Source organism: Cyprinus carpio, chromosome B5 (assembly GCF_018340385.1).
Source record: "Cyprinus carpio isolate SPL01 chromosome B5, ASM1834038v1, whole genome shotgun sequence".
NCBI classification, from domain to species: domain Eukaryota; kingdom Metazoa; phylum Chordata; class Actinopteri; order Cypriniformes; family Cyprinidae; genus Cyprinus; species Cyprinus carpio.
In genome coordinates, this window is record NC_056601.1 from 19,926,883 (window position 1) to 19,944,570 (window position 17,688).

General features: G+C 36.4%; 1 protein-coding gene across 6 annotated transcripts in view; it reads right to left on the minus strand.

Moving 5' to 3' along the window:
- Positions 1–702: 702 nt before the first annotated feature.
- Positions 703–17,688, minus strand: part of LOC109086437 (regulator of G-protein signaling 3-like) — a 37,209-nt gene continuing 20,223 nt past the window's right edge. For 4 of the 6 annotated variants that reach the window (XM_042724805.1, XM_042724804.1, XM_042724806.1 and 1 more), the window contains 12 exons: positions 17,581–17,629; positions 16,569–16,819; positions 15,970–16,053; positions 13,858–13,969; positions 10,390–10,433; positions 9,604–9,726; positions 5,791–6,567; positions 5,571–5,641; positions 3,795–3,899; positions 3,493–3,554; positions 3,129–3,295; positions 703–2,164 (listed from right to left, as the gene is read on the minus strand). In XM_042724805.1, the coding sequence (XP_042580739.1) occupies positions 1,970–2,164; positions 3,129–3,295; positions 3,493–3,554; positions 3,795–3,899; positions 5,571–5,641; positions 5,791–6,567; positions 9,604–9,726; positions 10,390–10,433; positions 13,858–13,969; positions 15,970–16,053; positions 16,569–16,819; positions 17,581–17,629 (2,040 nt within the window). In that variant the 3' untranslated portion in view covers positions 703–1,969. Of the gene's footprint in view, positions 2,165–3,128; positions 3,296–3,492; positions 3,555–3,794; positions 3,900–5,570; positions 5,642–5,790; positions 6,568–7,090; positions 7,097–7,672; positions 8,164–9,603; positions 9,727–10,389; positions 10,434–13,857; positions 13,970–15,969; positions 16,054–16,568; positions 16,820–17,580; positions 17,630–17,688 lie in introns of those variants that run through there. The other 2 variants (XM_042724809.1, XM_042724808.1) reach the window with 2 other exon arrangements.

Here is a 17,688-nt window from a genome sequence, read left to right on the forward strand (position 1 = left end):
TTTCATTATATATTAGGCAAAACATGGTTTTCACTTTCCTCTAATTATGTTGCTGTTTTCTTACGCACGGATCATTTCCTTTAATTTGTTTTTGTACAACATCAAGTTTAAAGGAGTGTGTTCCACACCTTCAACAGCTGCATGAGGGGTCAAACCCAGCCGAAAGTAAGAGGAAGCACTGTGCTCCAACACCCTAGTATTTGCCACCGTCTCTGCTTTCATGTTGGAACAGTCATTTAGTTACGTTCATTTTTTTTTTTTTTTTACTTTTTACAATTATTATATCAGTAGTATTTTGTCATTGTATATACAGTTCATACATGTCTTTTAACCCTATTTACATATTTATGTTCAGTATAAAAAAAAAAAGAAGAAATTTTTTCAATTTAAATAAATAAATGATCTCCAAATCGTGAAGGCTTTGGATTATTTGCATTATTCTAGAGCTTTGCTGCCCTCTGGGGATTTTTAGGTGCATAACCTTTTCATATATGTTTAATTTTCGATAAATTTTTTTCGTCAGTATTTTAAGTTTTTATTTAAATATTTCTCTTTCATTTCAATTTAAATACAATTTAAATGATTTTAGATGTACAACCTCTTCATAAGGGCAACATATTAAAATCCTATGGCATTTAAAAAAAACAATGATACAAATGATCATTTTCAAAAATAAATAAATAAATAAATACCCACTTGACCTCATGCTTGAATGTAATTTTATTTGATGAGAGTATGTTACATATGAAGGCAGCAGTGAGTGAAATATGACCCCACAAATAAATACAAGAAATATTATTACAGAAGGAAGGATATTATTAGGATGAAGGAAGGAGAAAACTGACACTGTATTTGCCAAACATGAGTCTCCCAAAGAGCTAACTGGTAAATAAACGTGTAAATCAACACAGAACACACACATTTACATACAGCACATGCTCCTCTATGTTAGACTGCTATTAAACACAAACTCTGGCTTCTTTGTTATGGTATTCTGGTTTCTTTGACATGTGATCAACCGACTAACAGCAACGACAACAAACAGAATACCTTCAGTTTTAACATCACTATAAACGTTAGTCTGTGTAGCTCAGCCTCTGTTATTTACATCAGGAATTACATTTTCTTTCATTTGAACTTACTTTGCCTGTATGATGCATTATGGGAGAACATTTGTACACTATGTTTATGTAAATATATATATATATATATATATATATATATATATATATATATATATATATATAATATATATATATAACATCTCCCCTTTAATATACGGTTTTTGTTAAGGAAATATTAATAAGAATAACTAACTATATATTGCACTTGTAAAAGATAAGGAATTAGAGCCACGGGGCCACTACATGAAGAACAGATGTGGAAATGTTACCAAAGCCCTTGAAAGTAATAAGAATTAGTGTTCTGTCAATAGTACTGAGAGAATATAAAACAAGCTGTCAACTGCAACTCAGATAAAAAAAAATTGAAAAACAATTACTAATTTAGTTTTGTCCGATATCATCTCACTAGGATCTTTGTAAAAGTTAAGTATGTTGAGGTCTTTGCAGGAAAGAAAAGTGAAAATGTATCTTGGTAAAGCTGAACAAAAGAGTACCAAAATTTCTCTTTTTTTCCCAAACCCATCATGCTTTGCACCCTCTATGTACTGCCACTGGGTCAACAGGTGCAAAGGTGTTCTGGCAAATTGATTGGCCTCAACACTTCCAGCATGTTCGTTACATATTTATCGCCATCTTACTGCCGCAACCGTCCAACAGAGTGCAGCACAGAAGCATCCAAAAACAATCTGTCCATGCAATGATCCACTGGGCTGAGCTCTCCAAGGTGCTTAGCTGACTGACGTTGCATCAGTGGATTATGTGATTGTAGACAGGTCCTGTTCTACTACGTCTCCAGCAATACTGATCTAAAAAAGTTTCAACATCTGCCGTTTGTTGTCATAGCTTTAAGATGGATCTGCGGCAGAGCCGGGTCTCTTTTGATTGGTTAATTCCAAGTAAATGTCAGAGCGGAGGAATCGAGGGTACGAGTCTCTTTCCATTAGTCCAAAGATTCTGCTCTGAGCCAGGTCAAAGCAGTCTGCGCAGATGTTCTCCATGTTTTCCTTGATGTGCTCCCTGGTGTACGAGTCCAGATTAACGGAAATAAAACAAGAGTCTGCTTAGGATGCTTTTCATATTCATTTTGGATTGGTTTTCTGGCACATCTGCTCTCTGGAATCAATTACAAATTGCAAGTCGAAAAAAACATTCTCACACAAAAGAATCCTGTCCAAGAAAAACGGCATGAGACTTTAGTTGAAATTGCATGGGGCATTTTATTGCTGAAAACAAGTAAACTAAGAAATAGAATTTTGATTGTTAATTTTGTCAACTCAATGCATTATTTCTATATGCTCAATTCTACACACACACACAACTGTATGTACATTTCTGTATAATTCATGTATGATTTCTGTATATTAATCACTTTTTTGTTTGGACTAACTAAAACATTACAAATGCAGTTCTGTGACTGGAATGTGTTATATTTGCGAATTAATATGAGTCTAGATTTTTCTTTTAAGCGTAGACTCAAAATGTCATGGTGACCTGAGATCATGAAGAAAAAGTCTTTCAAAGGCTGAAATTCTTGTACAAAAACCCTTAAGTATTTTGGTTAATCTTGTAATTTTTTTTCTTTCAAATACCTAGTAAGACTGTAGTAATACGTTATTAATATGCACACCTTTTCCTGTCAAATCAAAGTCATTGTGGTATAATAACCAACATGCAAAGAACCTTTTTGTGTCAAGAAAACGAGAAACCCTCATAACTGCATGTCAAGCTCAGCAAGTCTCTTAAAAAGTTGACCTTTTATGAAATGCAATTTTAGTTTAGGTTGTCAGATGGTATAAAACATTTAGAATGTAATAATAAATGAATTATTAAGGTTTTTTATATACATTTTGTCATAATATAAATAATAAAAATAAAACATTTATAAGAAGTTGACACATTCATTATTAGATAAGGTACACTGGATTGAAACCTTATGTCATTCTTAGCTTATTTGTCTTGAATCTCTTGAATATCACTGCCAAAGAACATTTAAAAATACAGTACCTCTTTAGAGGACTGTATGGAGATGTACTCAGTGAATATCTTCTTTGCTCTGGATGCCATTTTGGACAGTGATTTGATCCTCTTGAAGTCCTCACAGGCCAGCCAGAAGTCCAGATTCTCCTCACTGAACTCAGTTTGCAGGAAGGAGCGGAAAACCACCAGGCCATCTGAAGAAGTGAAGAGAAAATGACTCTAACGCTTATTAGAAAACACAGAATAAGTGCTAAAGAGAATGTGGGGTAAATCTAGATTTGGATTCATGAGCAGAGGTTAATATGGATAAACAACATGGTTTAAACAGCAGTAACAGCTGCTGCGGTGCAGAGATCAACACAGCTGTCATAACGAATGAAACATATCTTACATTTATGAGAAAGCAGCGCATCAAGCGACTCTGCCCATCTGAGAGCTTCCTCTGGAGTCGGTCTGTGGATGAGCAGACACAGCGGTCAACAAAGCCATGACTCACACTAATGACCCATTCACAGATAATTATAGCGCACAAAATAGGCCATCTACTCCATAACTCAGAAACGTCACTGTTGTTTTGATTGCACACTCAACACTCATACATCAGCTGAGCCTAGGCACCCATTCAGTGTTCCTCAGTGACTCTCTCGCCGGGAGTCAGCTCGGGTGAAAGAGGACACAATCACGTGGACTCACTTGTCTGACTTAAGGACTTTCTCAAGCTTGCTGGCTGGATTGCTTCCATGTCTGTCATTGGTCTTCTTCCGCAGAAAAGTCAGACGGTTTTTCATGTCTTTGGCCCTGTGTGACAAGACAAAAGGCGTCACATCAGGTGATTTATTAGCTAACTGTAATCCTGAACACCTAAATATCTCATGGTTACATGGCTTATTACGTTATACATTCTTATAACAAGAAATTATATTTAGCATGAAGAAAATGATTAAAAAAAATTTGCTGATATTTACTCGCCTTCAGGCCATCTGAGATGCAGATGAGATGAGTTTGTTTCTTTATCATTTATAACAGATTTGGAGAAATTTAGAATTACGTCACTTGCTCACCAATGGAAACAAATCCATCTTTAAAGGCATAGTTCACCCCATAATGAAATTTCTGTCATTAATTACTCACCCTCATGTCATTGCAAACCTGTAAGACCTTCATCTTAGGAACACAGATTAAGATATTTTTGATTAAATCTGAGAGCTTTCTGACCTTCGGATAGACAGCAACGCAACTGACGTATTCAAGGCCCAGATAGGTAGTAAGGACATCATCAAAATAGTCCATGTGGCATCAGTGGTTCAGCCTTAATTTATTTATGAAGCTATGAGAATACTTTTTGTGCACAAAGAAAACAAAAATAAAGACTTTATTCAACAATTTATTTTCTTCTGTGTCAGTCTTCGACACGCATTCATGGAAGTACCACGACGCATGCTCTCGGATTTCATCAAAAATGTCTTAATAAGGTCTTACGAGTCTGGAACAACATGAAGGTGAGAATTTTCATTTTTGGGTGAACTAACCCTTTAAGTAGAAAGCAATATTATGAATAAAAGACTCATATTTTAGCTAGAAGCAACTGTTTGAAAATTTATTACAAACATGCAGCTTAGTTTGCAAGATGTTAATTGGTTGGACTGGACTTGTGTGGAATACTTGATTACTGTGATGTTTTTTATCACTCTCATTCTGACGGCACCCATTCACTGAAGAGGATCTATTGGAGAGCAAGTGATATAATGCTAAATTTCTGCAGATCTGTTCCAATGAACAAACTCATCTACATCTTGGATGGCCTGAGAGTGAGTAAATTTTGGGGGGAACTATTCCTTTAAGCCTATTTTTTAGGAACATTCCGATAAAAAAAAAAAAGGAATACTGTATACTGTATTTTAATGTAAATGAAAAACATGATACAGAGCAAATAATAAATAGTGCAGATTAACCTAAAATCAAAAGAAAAAAATGAACAAACAAGAAATAATTTTTTGTGTGAAGAAAATTGCGCCTATTTGTAGGGCCATTAAATGTTTTCTTGTTACATTATTTTCATGATGATGAGGCATTTTTATGATAATTCTCATTACTGTAATGCAAAATGACTTTTGTTGATATAACCTAATGGTGTCAAGACATTAGTCATATTGCCATATTGAATAATTCCTTTGACTCGTTTTTGTTGCTTTGAGCCAGTAAAATCTGATGCTACCACATGAATCCCCTGATAAAACATTTCTGATAATGTAGTAATGACAGTGAGATTTTCAGCTTCACTTTCATGAAAACAATGTTACAATGAAAAAATTGAATGGTGTTCAAAATAGGCTTTTTTTTCTTAATTGCAAAATAATAATAAAAACATTATTGGTTTTTGGGTGAATTATGTCCCAAACATGCCATTGACAGTAATGATATTCACTCCATAAAATTGCAAATGAAGAAGTAGAAAATGGTTTGACTCACAGATTCTTGGTTTTCTTCTGTTTGACACCTGTTTTTCCTGTGTCACATTTACAGTTTGGCTTGCCACAAACCTGTGAAAGACGTATTTTGAATTAAACTAAATTCAGCTACTAATTAAATTATTTTCGAATGTGTATCTTTATTGAATTTTTAAACAAAAGACATATTTTACCATATTTAACTCAAGTGACATCAAATAAATCGTGGAATTTGTACACACCCTCCTTCCAGTAAAGAGCAGACAGATCTGGTGGACGGATCCTCCGTTCTTGGTGAGCTCTTTCCTCAGGGTCTGTGGCGATGGAACAGCCCAGCGCTCTGAAGGTTCCCGCTTGGCCTCTATGCAGTCAATGGCCTGATCGGAGATGAAGCGAGGAGACCGAGGCTCCTGCAGCAAACTGCCCTCGCTGTGCGTGCGTCTGTGGAGGGACCTCTGCACACACAAGCCCCCGCTCTGCTGCCCACTGCTAGGAGATGTCTCCACCATACTCCTCCGCTTCAGAAAGCCTTCATCGCTGTCCTCATCATCTTCCTCCTCCTCCTCATCATCATCGTCAGTCGACGGTGAGGTCAAAGCCTCTGCGTTGAAGGAGCGATCCAGGCACAGCCTAGGAATGACTAGAGGTGAGGAAGATGACGATGAAGATGTGGGTCTGGCGCCAATGCTGATGGTCTCGGAAGCGCTCTCGCCCTCCCCCTGCTCCCTTTTCTCCAGTTCTGACTCTTGGCCGCCTCCTTTCACATCCTTCGGACTGTCCTTCCAGACCTCAGAGGTCTCCAGGTATGGAGGTTTGCAGGCGTCTCGAGAGGTCGGAGCGGTTTGGTTGGCATCTCCGGTGCTGCAGTGCAGGCGCTGAGCTGGAGAGCTGCAGTTGGTTCTTCTCATGATGGGCGACGCAGAGGGGCATGATGGGGAACAGGGCTCAGACACACTGTGATTGCTGAAGCCGAGCAGACCCATATCAGCAACCTGTTCAGCTGCTTTTGGTTCCAGCATCTGTCAATACATTTACATTTAGTCATTTTGCAGACGCTTTTATCCAAAGCAACTTATAATTGGGGAATACATAAAGCAGTTCTTCTTAAAGAGGCAAACAGACACAGGAAGTGCTCATAATACCACGTTTTAGGCATTGTTCAAATAAGTACAAGCTAGAAAGAGAAGGAATAAGTAAAGAGCCAGACAAAGTGTTAATCAAAATTTGGTTTCAGAGGCTTCAAACAGTAATTGCAATCAATTTTGTCATGTTATTTTTTTTTTACTGGGGGTGAAACTGATTCCCAGCTAACACTGTTATTAGAATGGCTTAAAAAATCTTGTGTTTTTATTCTTTTAGACAAAATAGATTAAAATAAGAAAATAGGTATGTTTTATAAAAATCCTGTTATTTTTACACATATATCAAGTCAACAGAATGTAAGAGCTAAAAGCTTAAGAAAAGTAGAAACAATATAAAACCTAAATTAAACTACCTAAATAAACTACATTAGAAAAAATAAAAAAGAATACACTGACTTACTGTTTTCTAATGTACCGGGGGGACAGGTAGAGAGGAAATGGAAAGGCAGAAAGAGAAATTGAAATAAAAAAAAAAACATGAAAATTCTGTTTTATGTCTCCCTCTCTTAGAGGAAAAGGTTAATGTATTCATGTGCCCTACACATCTAATCAGTTCATAAAGTAGTTTGCTGACAGCTCTGCTGCTCTTTAAAGACACAGCACAAAAGATCTGACACAAGAAGGCAAACAAAAATTACTGATATGAGTAGATAGAATGCCAGAACTCCTATATGATGCTCACTCAAGTATATGGTAAACACTTGTGAAATAACCAAGATCATTAGATAATAACATACTAGATTTTACTTGATCAACTTCTCACTTTAGTCATGTTTTATATATTAAGATACAATGCATTTTCAAACAAATATTTCAAAACAAATTCATACATCCAACATTCACACACACACACACACCTTTATGCCAATCAGATCACACTGAAGGTGCTATAGATGGAAAAAAACCTATTTTCCACCAGTCACACTGCAAAAGCACAAGGCACACACAGAACATGCAGAAAGCAACATGTAAATGACCTCACCTTCGTAATGTTTTGTCCTTAGTAATGTAAAGTAATGTAGTCCTCCATCATACTAGTCTAGCATGTATTACAACAGCCCTGTTTTCTCTCTCTCTACACTCTCTTTCTCTCTCTCTCTCTTTCACGCTGTTACATGCGCGTGTCTGTTTGTGCTAGTCTGATGATGATGTCGCTGCTCTCCTGATGTCACTCGCCCACCGAGTGGAGAAAGTGAGAGAGTGCATGAATAAGAAACAGAGGACTAAACATTATGCTTAACTCTTACGTGCACTGTATGGAGTGGAGCGAGCATCTGTCACATTACATAGTCTGCTGAAGTAGATCACAAAATCATAATTGGCCGTATTTACGTTCTTAAAGACTCCAAGAAGAACTCAAAATAGAAATGTTATGGTATTAAGTCCTGGTTTTTTAGCTTCAAAGCTATTTATATGCTCCTGTACTCCCAAATGTTGATGAAAATGACTTTGTTTTACTCATTTAAAATTTACAGTTTACAGGTAAAACACCAAAAAAAAAAAAAAATAATAATAATGATGTTGAACTACACAGATTTTTACCCAATCAGATTCGCTCTAGTATCTCTACCATCTAGCAAATCATGGTTCATGACTCTGACTTATTAAACTCACTTGCATTTTGTTTTTCACAAAATAGCTGTCTACAATATATATATATATATATATATATATATATATATATATATATATATATATATATATACACACACAACACACACACACACACACACACACACACACACACAGTCAAATCAAAATGATTTCAGACACCTTCAACATTCCTCACATTGTCACAGTTTATTTGGTATAGTTTAGAAAATGGTAATAAAATATGACAAGATCTTTGAGTTAAACTGTGTCAGAACAAATTCATCTTGATAATGTCAGATAACTTTGATAGAAAGGTACGTAATGGATTACAATCAACCAAAAATTATTCAGCTGTTAAATTTAAGTACACAACTAGATATTACCAATTTAGGTCAACCAATTACCAAGCAATGCTTAATTTTGTTCAGTCTGTGGTGTAAAAAGTTTGCATTAGCAATTAAAACACTTAAGCAAAACATGGTCAGTTCAAAGTGTCTGAATAATTTTTGGCCCCAAATTTTTGGATAGTCCACTGTATGAAGAATTTTTGGGTATAATATGTCACAGTTCAGTTTATTTTGCTATCATCTCTTCCATAAATGAACTATAGTGTCCTGCACCCACTAGTAAAAAAATATAAAAAATTATATCTGTTGTCTGAATAGTTTTTTGTTTGACTATATATATATATATATCTATATATATATATATATATATATATATATATATATATATTGACCCCAACATACTCCATCGCTGATATATATATATATATATATATATATATATATATATATATATAAACATTTATATCATATATCATGAGGCTTTAATACATATTTCTGGTCTTTTAAGGGGAAATTGTTCTTTGCACAATCTTTGATAAAACTGCAATAATTTGCTCCACCTCTGAAATGATTTTCCTTTTCATCTGATGTCATCAAAACATTTTTTATTTTCAACCTCTGCCCTGCAACCACAGAGACTTTCTCGAACCAATCAGTTTCTAATGGATAAAAAGAAGTACCGTCCTACTTTTTTTTTCATTGAATATTCTGTTTCACTCCGGATACCTCACATTACAAAAGCATAATATGTTTCATGCTAACTTTATAGAAAGAGCAAGAGAGCGAAATTAAATACAGATAAAGCTCTTGAAAATCAAGGTCATTTTGCAGATGCGAGTCCTGTATAAAGAGCCCTACCTCTCCTGAGCGATAATACTCCATAACTGCTTAAGAAATGCAGACATGCTGTGGTTAAAAGCGAGACCCAAGTGGGTGTTTTTGCGAGCGAGTGCGCTTGTGTTTGATTTAGTACCTGGTCAGGGCCTATTCTATCCCTCAGGGCGAGCTGCTTGTCAATATTGTCTCTCAGACACTGAACAACCCTCCTCTTCTGCTCGGATGAAAAGGCTTCCAGGCTGAACAGACATTCAGTCCTCTGCAGAGACACACAAATGCAGTGTGTAAGCCACATTGAGGGAGTGATTATGAAATAATGTGTGTGTATGTGAGAGAAAGGACAGAATTACACATCACAGTCTTATTAATCTGGGGAACAAGAAGGTCTCAAACATTTTTATAATGCGAGGATGTTCCACCAATACAAGACCATCTCTCTAAAGAAACCTCAGTTATGCAGGAGAACAGCATATGAGAGATGCAATCATACTCACTCACACATTCATGTCAATGTGTGTGTGTGTGTGTGTGTGTGTGTGTGTGTGTGTGTGTGTGTGTGTGTGTGTGTGTATGTGTGAGGTGTTGTCAGGGAGATGAGCAGATGGCTGGGTCGGTGAATGTGTTTGCTCGAGTGAGCAGGCTACGTCTTTCAGGCACGTTTACTCTGGAGAGAAAGAGCAGCTATAAAGGATCTAATATGTGACGTAAACCTCAGATGCAAGAGGCCCTCCATTTAACAGCCGCACAACATTTACATCCTGTAAATGTTTACCACAAGGCCATCCAGTCGGGTCAACGCTTCGATAGGAAACACATTACATCGCGCAGGATTTGTAGTGCAGAGCACAGTGTTAAGCATGATGTGCTGTGAGCAGAGATCTGCGCTGAACGAGTGGGTCGGTGGTTAGATGCCGGATCTCACCTCTATCCAGTAGGAGATGTACAGCCGCAGTTTGTCTGCAGGAACTGAAGAGAAGAAGACAGAAGTGTGAATTTCTTCATCCCGAGGCTGTCAGTTTTTTTTTTTTTCTAACTCTGGGACATGTGAACACCCACATGTACTCATATTTGTGATATATGTCACCCATATGTGCACTGCATAAACAGTGCTATTCAAATTTACTAAAAACAAGGACTACAAGAAATTACAAGGATATGTTCAGATTTTTATATTTATAAAAATACGTCATCTGCCTGGAACTGCTTCCGTGTACAACAGTGAGCGCAAGCTAGATTAAATTGATTATTACATTTTAAATATAGCTTTGTTCACCCCCCAGAGCCTTGTGAGACACTTTTTATTAAGGATGGGCACTTTTTGGGACACAAATTCACCAGAAATTTTCCACCCTTTTGCAACCCTATTTCTTGCCATAGATAATTATAACCATATTTAAAATGCACAGTGCAACAATGAATTGATAAGCGTTATAATGTATTAACTGTGGTTACAAGTAATAATGAGATTGTACAATGCATTATACGGTGCATTACAAGCCATAATTATTGAATTAAAACAACTTTTAAAATACATTATACATAAAGGCTTTAAGTAAATTGTTATCAACAATTATATCTATTAAAGGGGTCATATGATGCGATTTCAAGTATTCCTTTCTCTTTGGAATGTTACAAGCTGTTTGTGAATAGATAAGATCCCTAAAGTTGCAAAGACTAAAGTCTTAAACCCAAAGAGATATTCTTTTATAAAAGTTAAGACTCATCCTCGCCCTCCTAAAACGCCTTATTTAAACACGCCCCAACGTCTACGTCAGATCTGCATAACGCCGCCCAGATGTTCACGCAAGGAAAGAAGGCATAACTTTGATTCTCGCTGTTGCCGACGGCGCCATGTCATGGAGACGCTGTTTCGTTGTTAAAGCAAAAATCCTTTCTTTGGCCTTCCAAAAGAGGACACAACTAGAAATCAGTGGTTAAGTTGTATTTACAACACTGTTCCAGAACAGTTCAACCAAAATATTCAGATTTATGCAGCACGTTCTGTGGAGGACTGTTTCCTGATCCTAGGAGAGAAGACTACAATGCCGGCGCTTCTGACTCACAGTCTGTAAGTACGTTTACATATTTAAAGGATTTGTCACTGATGACTCAAATGCAAGTTTTGAGCAGTGTAGAGTAGCGCTTGTTGTTTGTCGTTTCTCAGATCACAAATGCAGACATGTTTTATGTTTACGTGACGCGATCCAACGCAATGCGTAAAAAGACAGTATAAGTCATTATAATCCTTAATTATTTCCCCACTGGATGCAACAAATGGCTCGTTTGTAATGGGTTTTATTGTTTTTGTCTTGTCTCAACGGTGTTCTGACCATGTCACGAATCACAGTATGTTAAGGGGTGTAACATTTCTGTCACACACTTGAGGCATTCAGCCAATCACAACACACTGGATAGCTGGCCAATCAGAGCACACCTCGCTTTTCAGACTGAAGAGCTTTGTAAAAAACGACGCGTTTCAGAAAGGCGGGGCATAGAGGAGAAACAATCATGTACAGTATGTGGAACATAATGTGTTTCTTGAACCAAATACATAAACTAATGTTTTTCTTAGCAATATCATATGACCCCTTTAAATATTTTCTGGGAGGGGTAGAGTAAGCTAAAATCCTATTCCTGTTGGTCCTGCTCTGGTCATGGGAAGCCAATATTGTGATATTTGGCCCCTCTGCACGTTTTGACCCGTTTTTTTCAATAATGGACTTTAACTGCAAAGTCAAGTGCCTCGATTATACAACTAACTTCATATCCAAAAGGACATAGGTCACCACAGTGATTGCTATTGCAGAAAAAGAGATGTCAAATAAAGGCTGAAGATAGAATTGCCCTCTGAGCCACATGCTGCAGTATTTCTGTTCTCAGGAAGGTTAAGAATACACTGTCCCACCCGCCCTGCTTATAATGGGCCATACCGGAGACACGGCCATTGTTTGCAGCAGACACAGAGAGTAAAGAGATCTACGCTCTCATGACACACACATACTCATTCCCACAGTCCTGATGCCTCCTTCCTGACTATCGCTACTAACACACAGTCACAAATAACACAGGGTGGACCTCCTTAACATCCCCTCTACCCTAAACAATCAACCCCGAGAGATGATATACAGATAGACGGAATCAGTAAGCCAGACTGACAAATTGATAGATGGAGTGATAAACAGACTGACGGACGGACGGATGGATGGACGGATGGATAGACTTCCTTATAGTCTAACATTTGAACTCATTACATGTGAAGAAATTTAGTTTACTACAGGATGTTTATCTTAAGCAGATGTACCGTAAACCAGGCACTAGCACTGCCTTTGCTCTCATTTTAAAACACAGTAACACATTGCAGGGCTCAACAACAAGAATAGCTGGAAGGCTCAGGGCCAGTTTAAGAGTTTTGCAATAGCTGACAGAAATAAAACTTGTTCTATCAGGCCAAAGCTGCATTGTTTCTATGTTTGTTGATCGTGCACATGTGCTTTATGTTCCTTTCAAACTTATCTGTGATGTATTAAACATTGCTTATTTGAATACTGCTCATTTAAATATCCCATGGATACCATTTTTTTATGATGGATAATAAGCATCGAACAAACAAGTCATGATTTGCACATCATGCCACATGTTTTCCAGTGAAAGTATATGTGTGTGCTTTTTTTAAATCTTGTATAGCTTTTATACAGTAGCATTATAGTAATGGTATTATTAAGAGCATAATAAATAATAAGTATTTTTTTTAAAGACAATTATTTTTGAAGAAAATTATTCTTTTAAATACACATATGTAGCGGACTACAGTAATACAGTGTTATTTTAATTACTGTATAAACTTCTCTGTGTGTGGAATGTAATTTACTTATATTTTATATTATATTATATATACTTATACTTATTTATACAGATCTACATTGATGCTGCGATTACATGTGAAAAATAATGAAAGACACAGATTGAGCTGCTGCCAGATAAATGCACAATCAAAAAAATTCTGAAAAATGAGATATGCTTTATATTAAGCACTTCAAACTAAATCGTAAACGTACATGTTTTTTCCCCTGTTGTACCAGACAGTGATTTCAACGGTACGCATCATTTTCATGTACCATTACACCCCTCATATATATATTATATGCTGCATATCATATATTATGAAGCCCAAAAATGTTATGATGTTCAGAAGTTAAAAATCCCCACCTAAATGAGAGCAGGAAAAAAAACTCACTTTTGAGCAATGTATAATATGTATACAAGATTTTCAAATATACACAGTAAAAAAAAAAAAACTATATGCAGTACTCCAAAAACAGCCATCATAGCTGGACAAAAAACATAAAACAAAGTCTTCTACACACAGTTAGTGGAAAATATTAGGACATACCGTCCTGCAGCTGTATCTCATGGAGGTAAAGTGGACTCTGTAGAACATTACAGCGGCCCGGTTCATCTTCCCTGGTCAACAGCATCAGATCTGTGTAGATGAACACTGTAGCCTATAGAGGGCGATACAGACAACAATCAGAACCACACTGAATCATCTCCATCTGACCTTCTTATGTCACTCTCACTCAGCTTCTACCAAGTGAAGACAAACATAATTCTTTATAATGGAAAACATGAGCCTTGATCTTTAACTATTTGTACCTTTCATTTAGATTGGAGTGCAGAGGTGGAATGAACTGTCCTTTACTCAATGCTTTAAATAATATAACACACCTGTAACACCCATTAAAGTTATGATGAATCAGGTAAAGTCAAGTTAAGGTCATTAGAAAAAGGAAAAGCTCTGATTCCCACACAGAAAGCAGCAGGCTGGTTGCGCTGCTTTGCCTTTCATGGCACCCATTGCCCAGGCTTGGAATTAGGCCAGCTTAATAAAGCAGCTGATCTAAATCACAGGCAAACACACACACGCTCGTTCTAGGACACTGGAGGAATGTGTTTAGTGATGTACAGCTCATCCTTCTTAAACACTCTGATCTTTAGAAACTCTTGACTGCATTACTCAAACAGGTCTCTCGGCAAAATTGAGGTCAGCTGGCATGCAGACGGGGCCCTGCGAGAGAGCACAAAGGATGTGACAGACTCTCAAAGGGAATCGCTATAGATACGAAGTCGGTTTTGGAGGCTATTGTGGCACTCAGAGATTTATCTTTGCACAATATTGCTCATGCTGAGGAAGCCGAGGTCATGTTATTCCCAAACTGCAGGTTTCCTTTAAATCTGCAGCAGAAAGAAATCTCGGATCAAGGTATCTGCTTCCATGCTACGTGGAGCAGATATTTTGTGTCGGGCATTACTGTCAACAAGACAAATATTCCTGAAGTTCCCAAACGATCGTTCAGTGAAACGGATCTAATAGAAAAGGTAGTGTTTCGTCCATCTCGAGAAAACATCAGGGTCACCAGACTAGCAGGCTTTTAGAGGGGTATCATGAGAACAAGCTCAAATCTGACCAAGCAAAATAGTCAATTCTCCTGAAAGGGGACACCAGCTCTAGGTCACCTTCCGAAACCACAAATAAGACATTACAAGAATCGCTTCTGCATATTTGATCCAAGACGAGATGTTTTAGACAGTATGTTTCTCACGCTAGATTCCTGGAACCAGATCAAGGACTTGCTTAAAAGGATCTAAACGTCATCAATAGTTAAACTAAATGTAAAAACGTTACATGCAATCTGCAATGAATTTTGGCAGATTCATCAGATATAAAATAATAATAACAAAGCCATCACACACCTTAAAGGGATAGTTCACCCAAAATATGAAAATTCTGTCATCATTTACTCACCCTCAAGTTGTTCCAAACCTGTATGAATTTCTTTCTTTTGCTGAACACAAAAGATGATATTTTGAAGAATGTTGGTAACCAAACAATTGACGGTAGAAACAATTCCATAGTATGAAAGTCAACTGTTTGGTTACCAACATTCTTCAAAATATCTTCTTATATATATATAAGGGTGAGTAAATGATGACATAATTGCTTTTACAATGTATGGAAAACAACAGCATAAACATTCTGCTAAACTTCTCTTTATGTTCCATGGTAGATAGTAAATCATGATTTTTCAATGCCTTTCATTTTTGGATAAACTAGCCAAATCCCTTTAATATCTCAATTGTTTCTCTAACAGAGCAATGACAATAAAAGGAAAGCAAACGAAGCTTGCTTTAGATGTTTCTTCAGAGAAGTTTTCAACAATCTCACAAATTGTGCTCAGATTTACCAGTCTGGAATCAAAGGTCATGAATCACAATATGAACTTAAACATTTCTCATAAAAAAAAAAAATATTTGGGATATGCCATCCATAATATTTGCATGGCTGAGTAGTCTTAATATATGCTTACAATGGTCTCATTAGTTATAAATACATTTGTTAAAATGAAAATGTGATCATTAATTACAACAGAAAACTTCCCTAATTAAAAAACAACAACAACCTCTGAGCAACACATTTTTCTCAGGAGAGAGTTAGTGGCGTTACCTTAAGAGCTATGTGTTTACTATCATGAAGGATCATTTCCTCTGACAACATCAGGACTCTCTCTGGGCTGCACAGGTCCAATGGCTGCAATGCAATTAAAGACTCATTACAGCTACACTGTGTGCATCATGTCAATCATGTTATTTGCTGAAAGCTGTGTATTAGTACAACACATCCTAGATGAACTATAATAACAGCACACTGGTCATTAAATTGGAATGAAATGCCAAGCAGTGAGAGTAATATGCTGTGGTGTGGCACATTATACTTCAACTCTTTTAAGTAACATTTTTGATTTAAAAAACGTGTAATTATTATACATGCAGGTTTTCATGACCTTGTATTACTTGAGGAAAATTCTTTCTCACACTACAGAAATAAACTAAAGATTACTAAAAATGCGGGAAACATATGAAAACATACACTCTTACAGATTTTAACCAATAATTAATATTTGTTATTAATAACAGTTGTATGATGTGTATGATACACTTAATAACACAAACCACTGATCTTTTACCTCTAGCATGAATTTTTCAAATAAAACATTTGCAAAGACTACATAATAAACCTGGAAGATAAACAGATCGTGAACATACCTGAACAAACACTGGGAAGATGAGAATCTTGGGGGCCAGACTGACGTATGTGCCATAGTTGGAGTGAGGCAGGTGGGACTGGACGATGGTGCAGTTCTGGTAGTTGGCAAAGCTCTGTCTGTAGGATGAAGGAGGCAAGGTGGTGGTCTTACTGTTTATAGACCTGCACAAGGTGGCTTGTGCTTGCAGCCCCCCATTCTGCAGGTAGTCTGGGCTCTGCTGCACTCCTCTGCTAGTCTGATAGATTCTTCCTATGACATGAAATAAAAACGTACCACACTATTATGATATTTTTTGTAAATGTACCATGTTATTATTTGAAGTACCCTGGATAAGCATGCAAAGACCTCAAACGTTTAGGGTTGTCTCTTTTTTTTTCTTTTTTAAAGAAGGCTATTTGCTCAAAAATACAGTAAAAATGGTAATACTGCGATGTATTATTAAAAGTTACATTTCCGTTATGGCAAAGCTGAATTTTCAGTAAAGCAATTATTTCAGTCCTCGGTGTCACATGATCTTTCAGAAATTATTCTATTAATTTAGCAATTATTGTTTTTTGAGAAACATTTCTTTTTATTATAAATGTTGAAAACAGTTAATATTTTTGTGCAAACCATGATTTTTTTGATAAATAGGAAGTTAAAAAGAACAGTATTATTTAAAACAGAATTTCTCTGTAACCTTATACATGTATTTACTGTCACGTTTGACCAATTTAATGCATTCTTTAAAAAATAAAACATATCAATCGATCTTTGAAAAATAAATAATTTATTTAAAAAACATCTTATTGAGACCAAAATATGAACACATTAATCATTCACTATGGTTATGAGCCTCATGATACTGCCATCTGTCATTTCATTACAACACTGTTCTTGCACATTTTTTATGTTTCTTTCCTAAAGAGCATATGCAAAAATGTTACATTTCAAACTGATCTGAGACAATATCAGATCTTTGCCTGAACATGGGGAACAGAAACATAAAACCTTCTCATAGGCTGTCTTACCTAGAGTTCCCAGTGTGCCATTGGAGTCAGAATACACTGGCTGCAATATCTGCAACATTAAACATTCAGATAAGCAACACATTACCCCACTCATTCTGAACATGAATA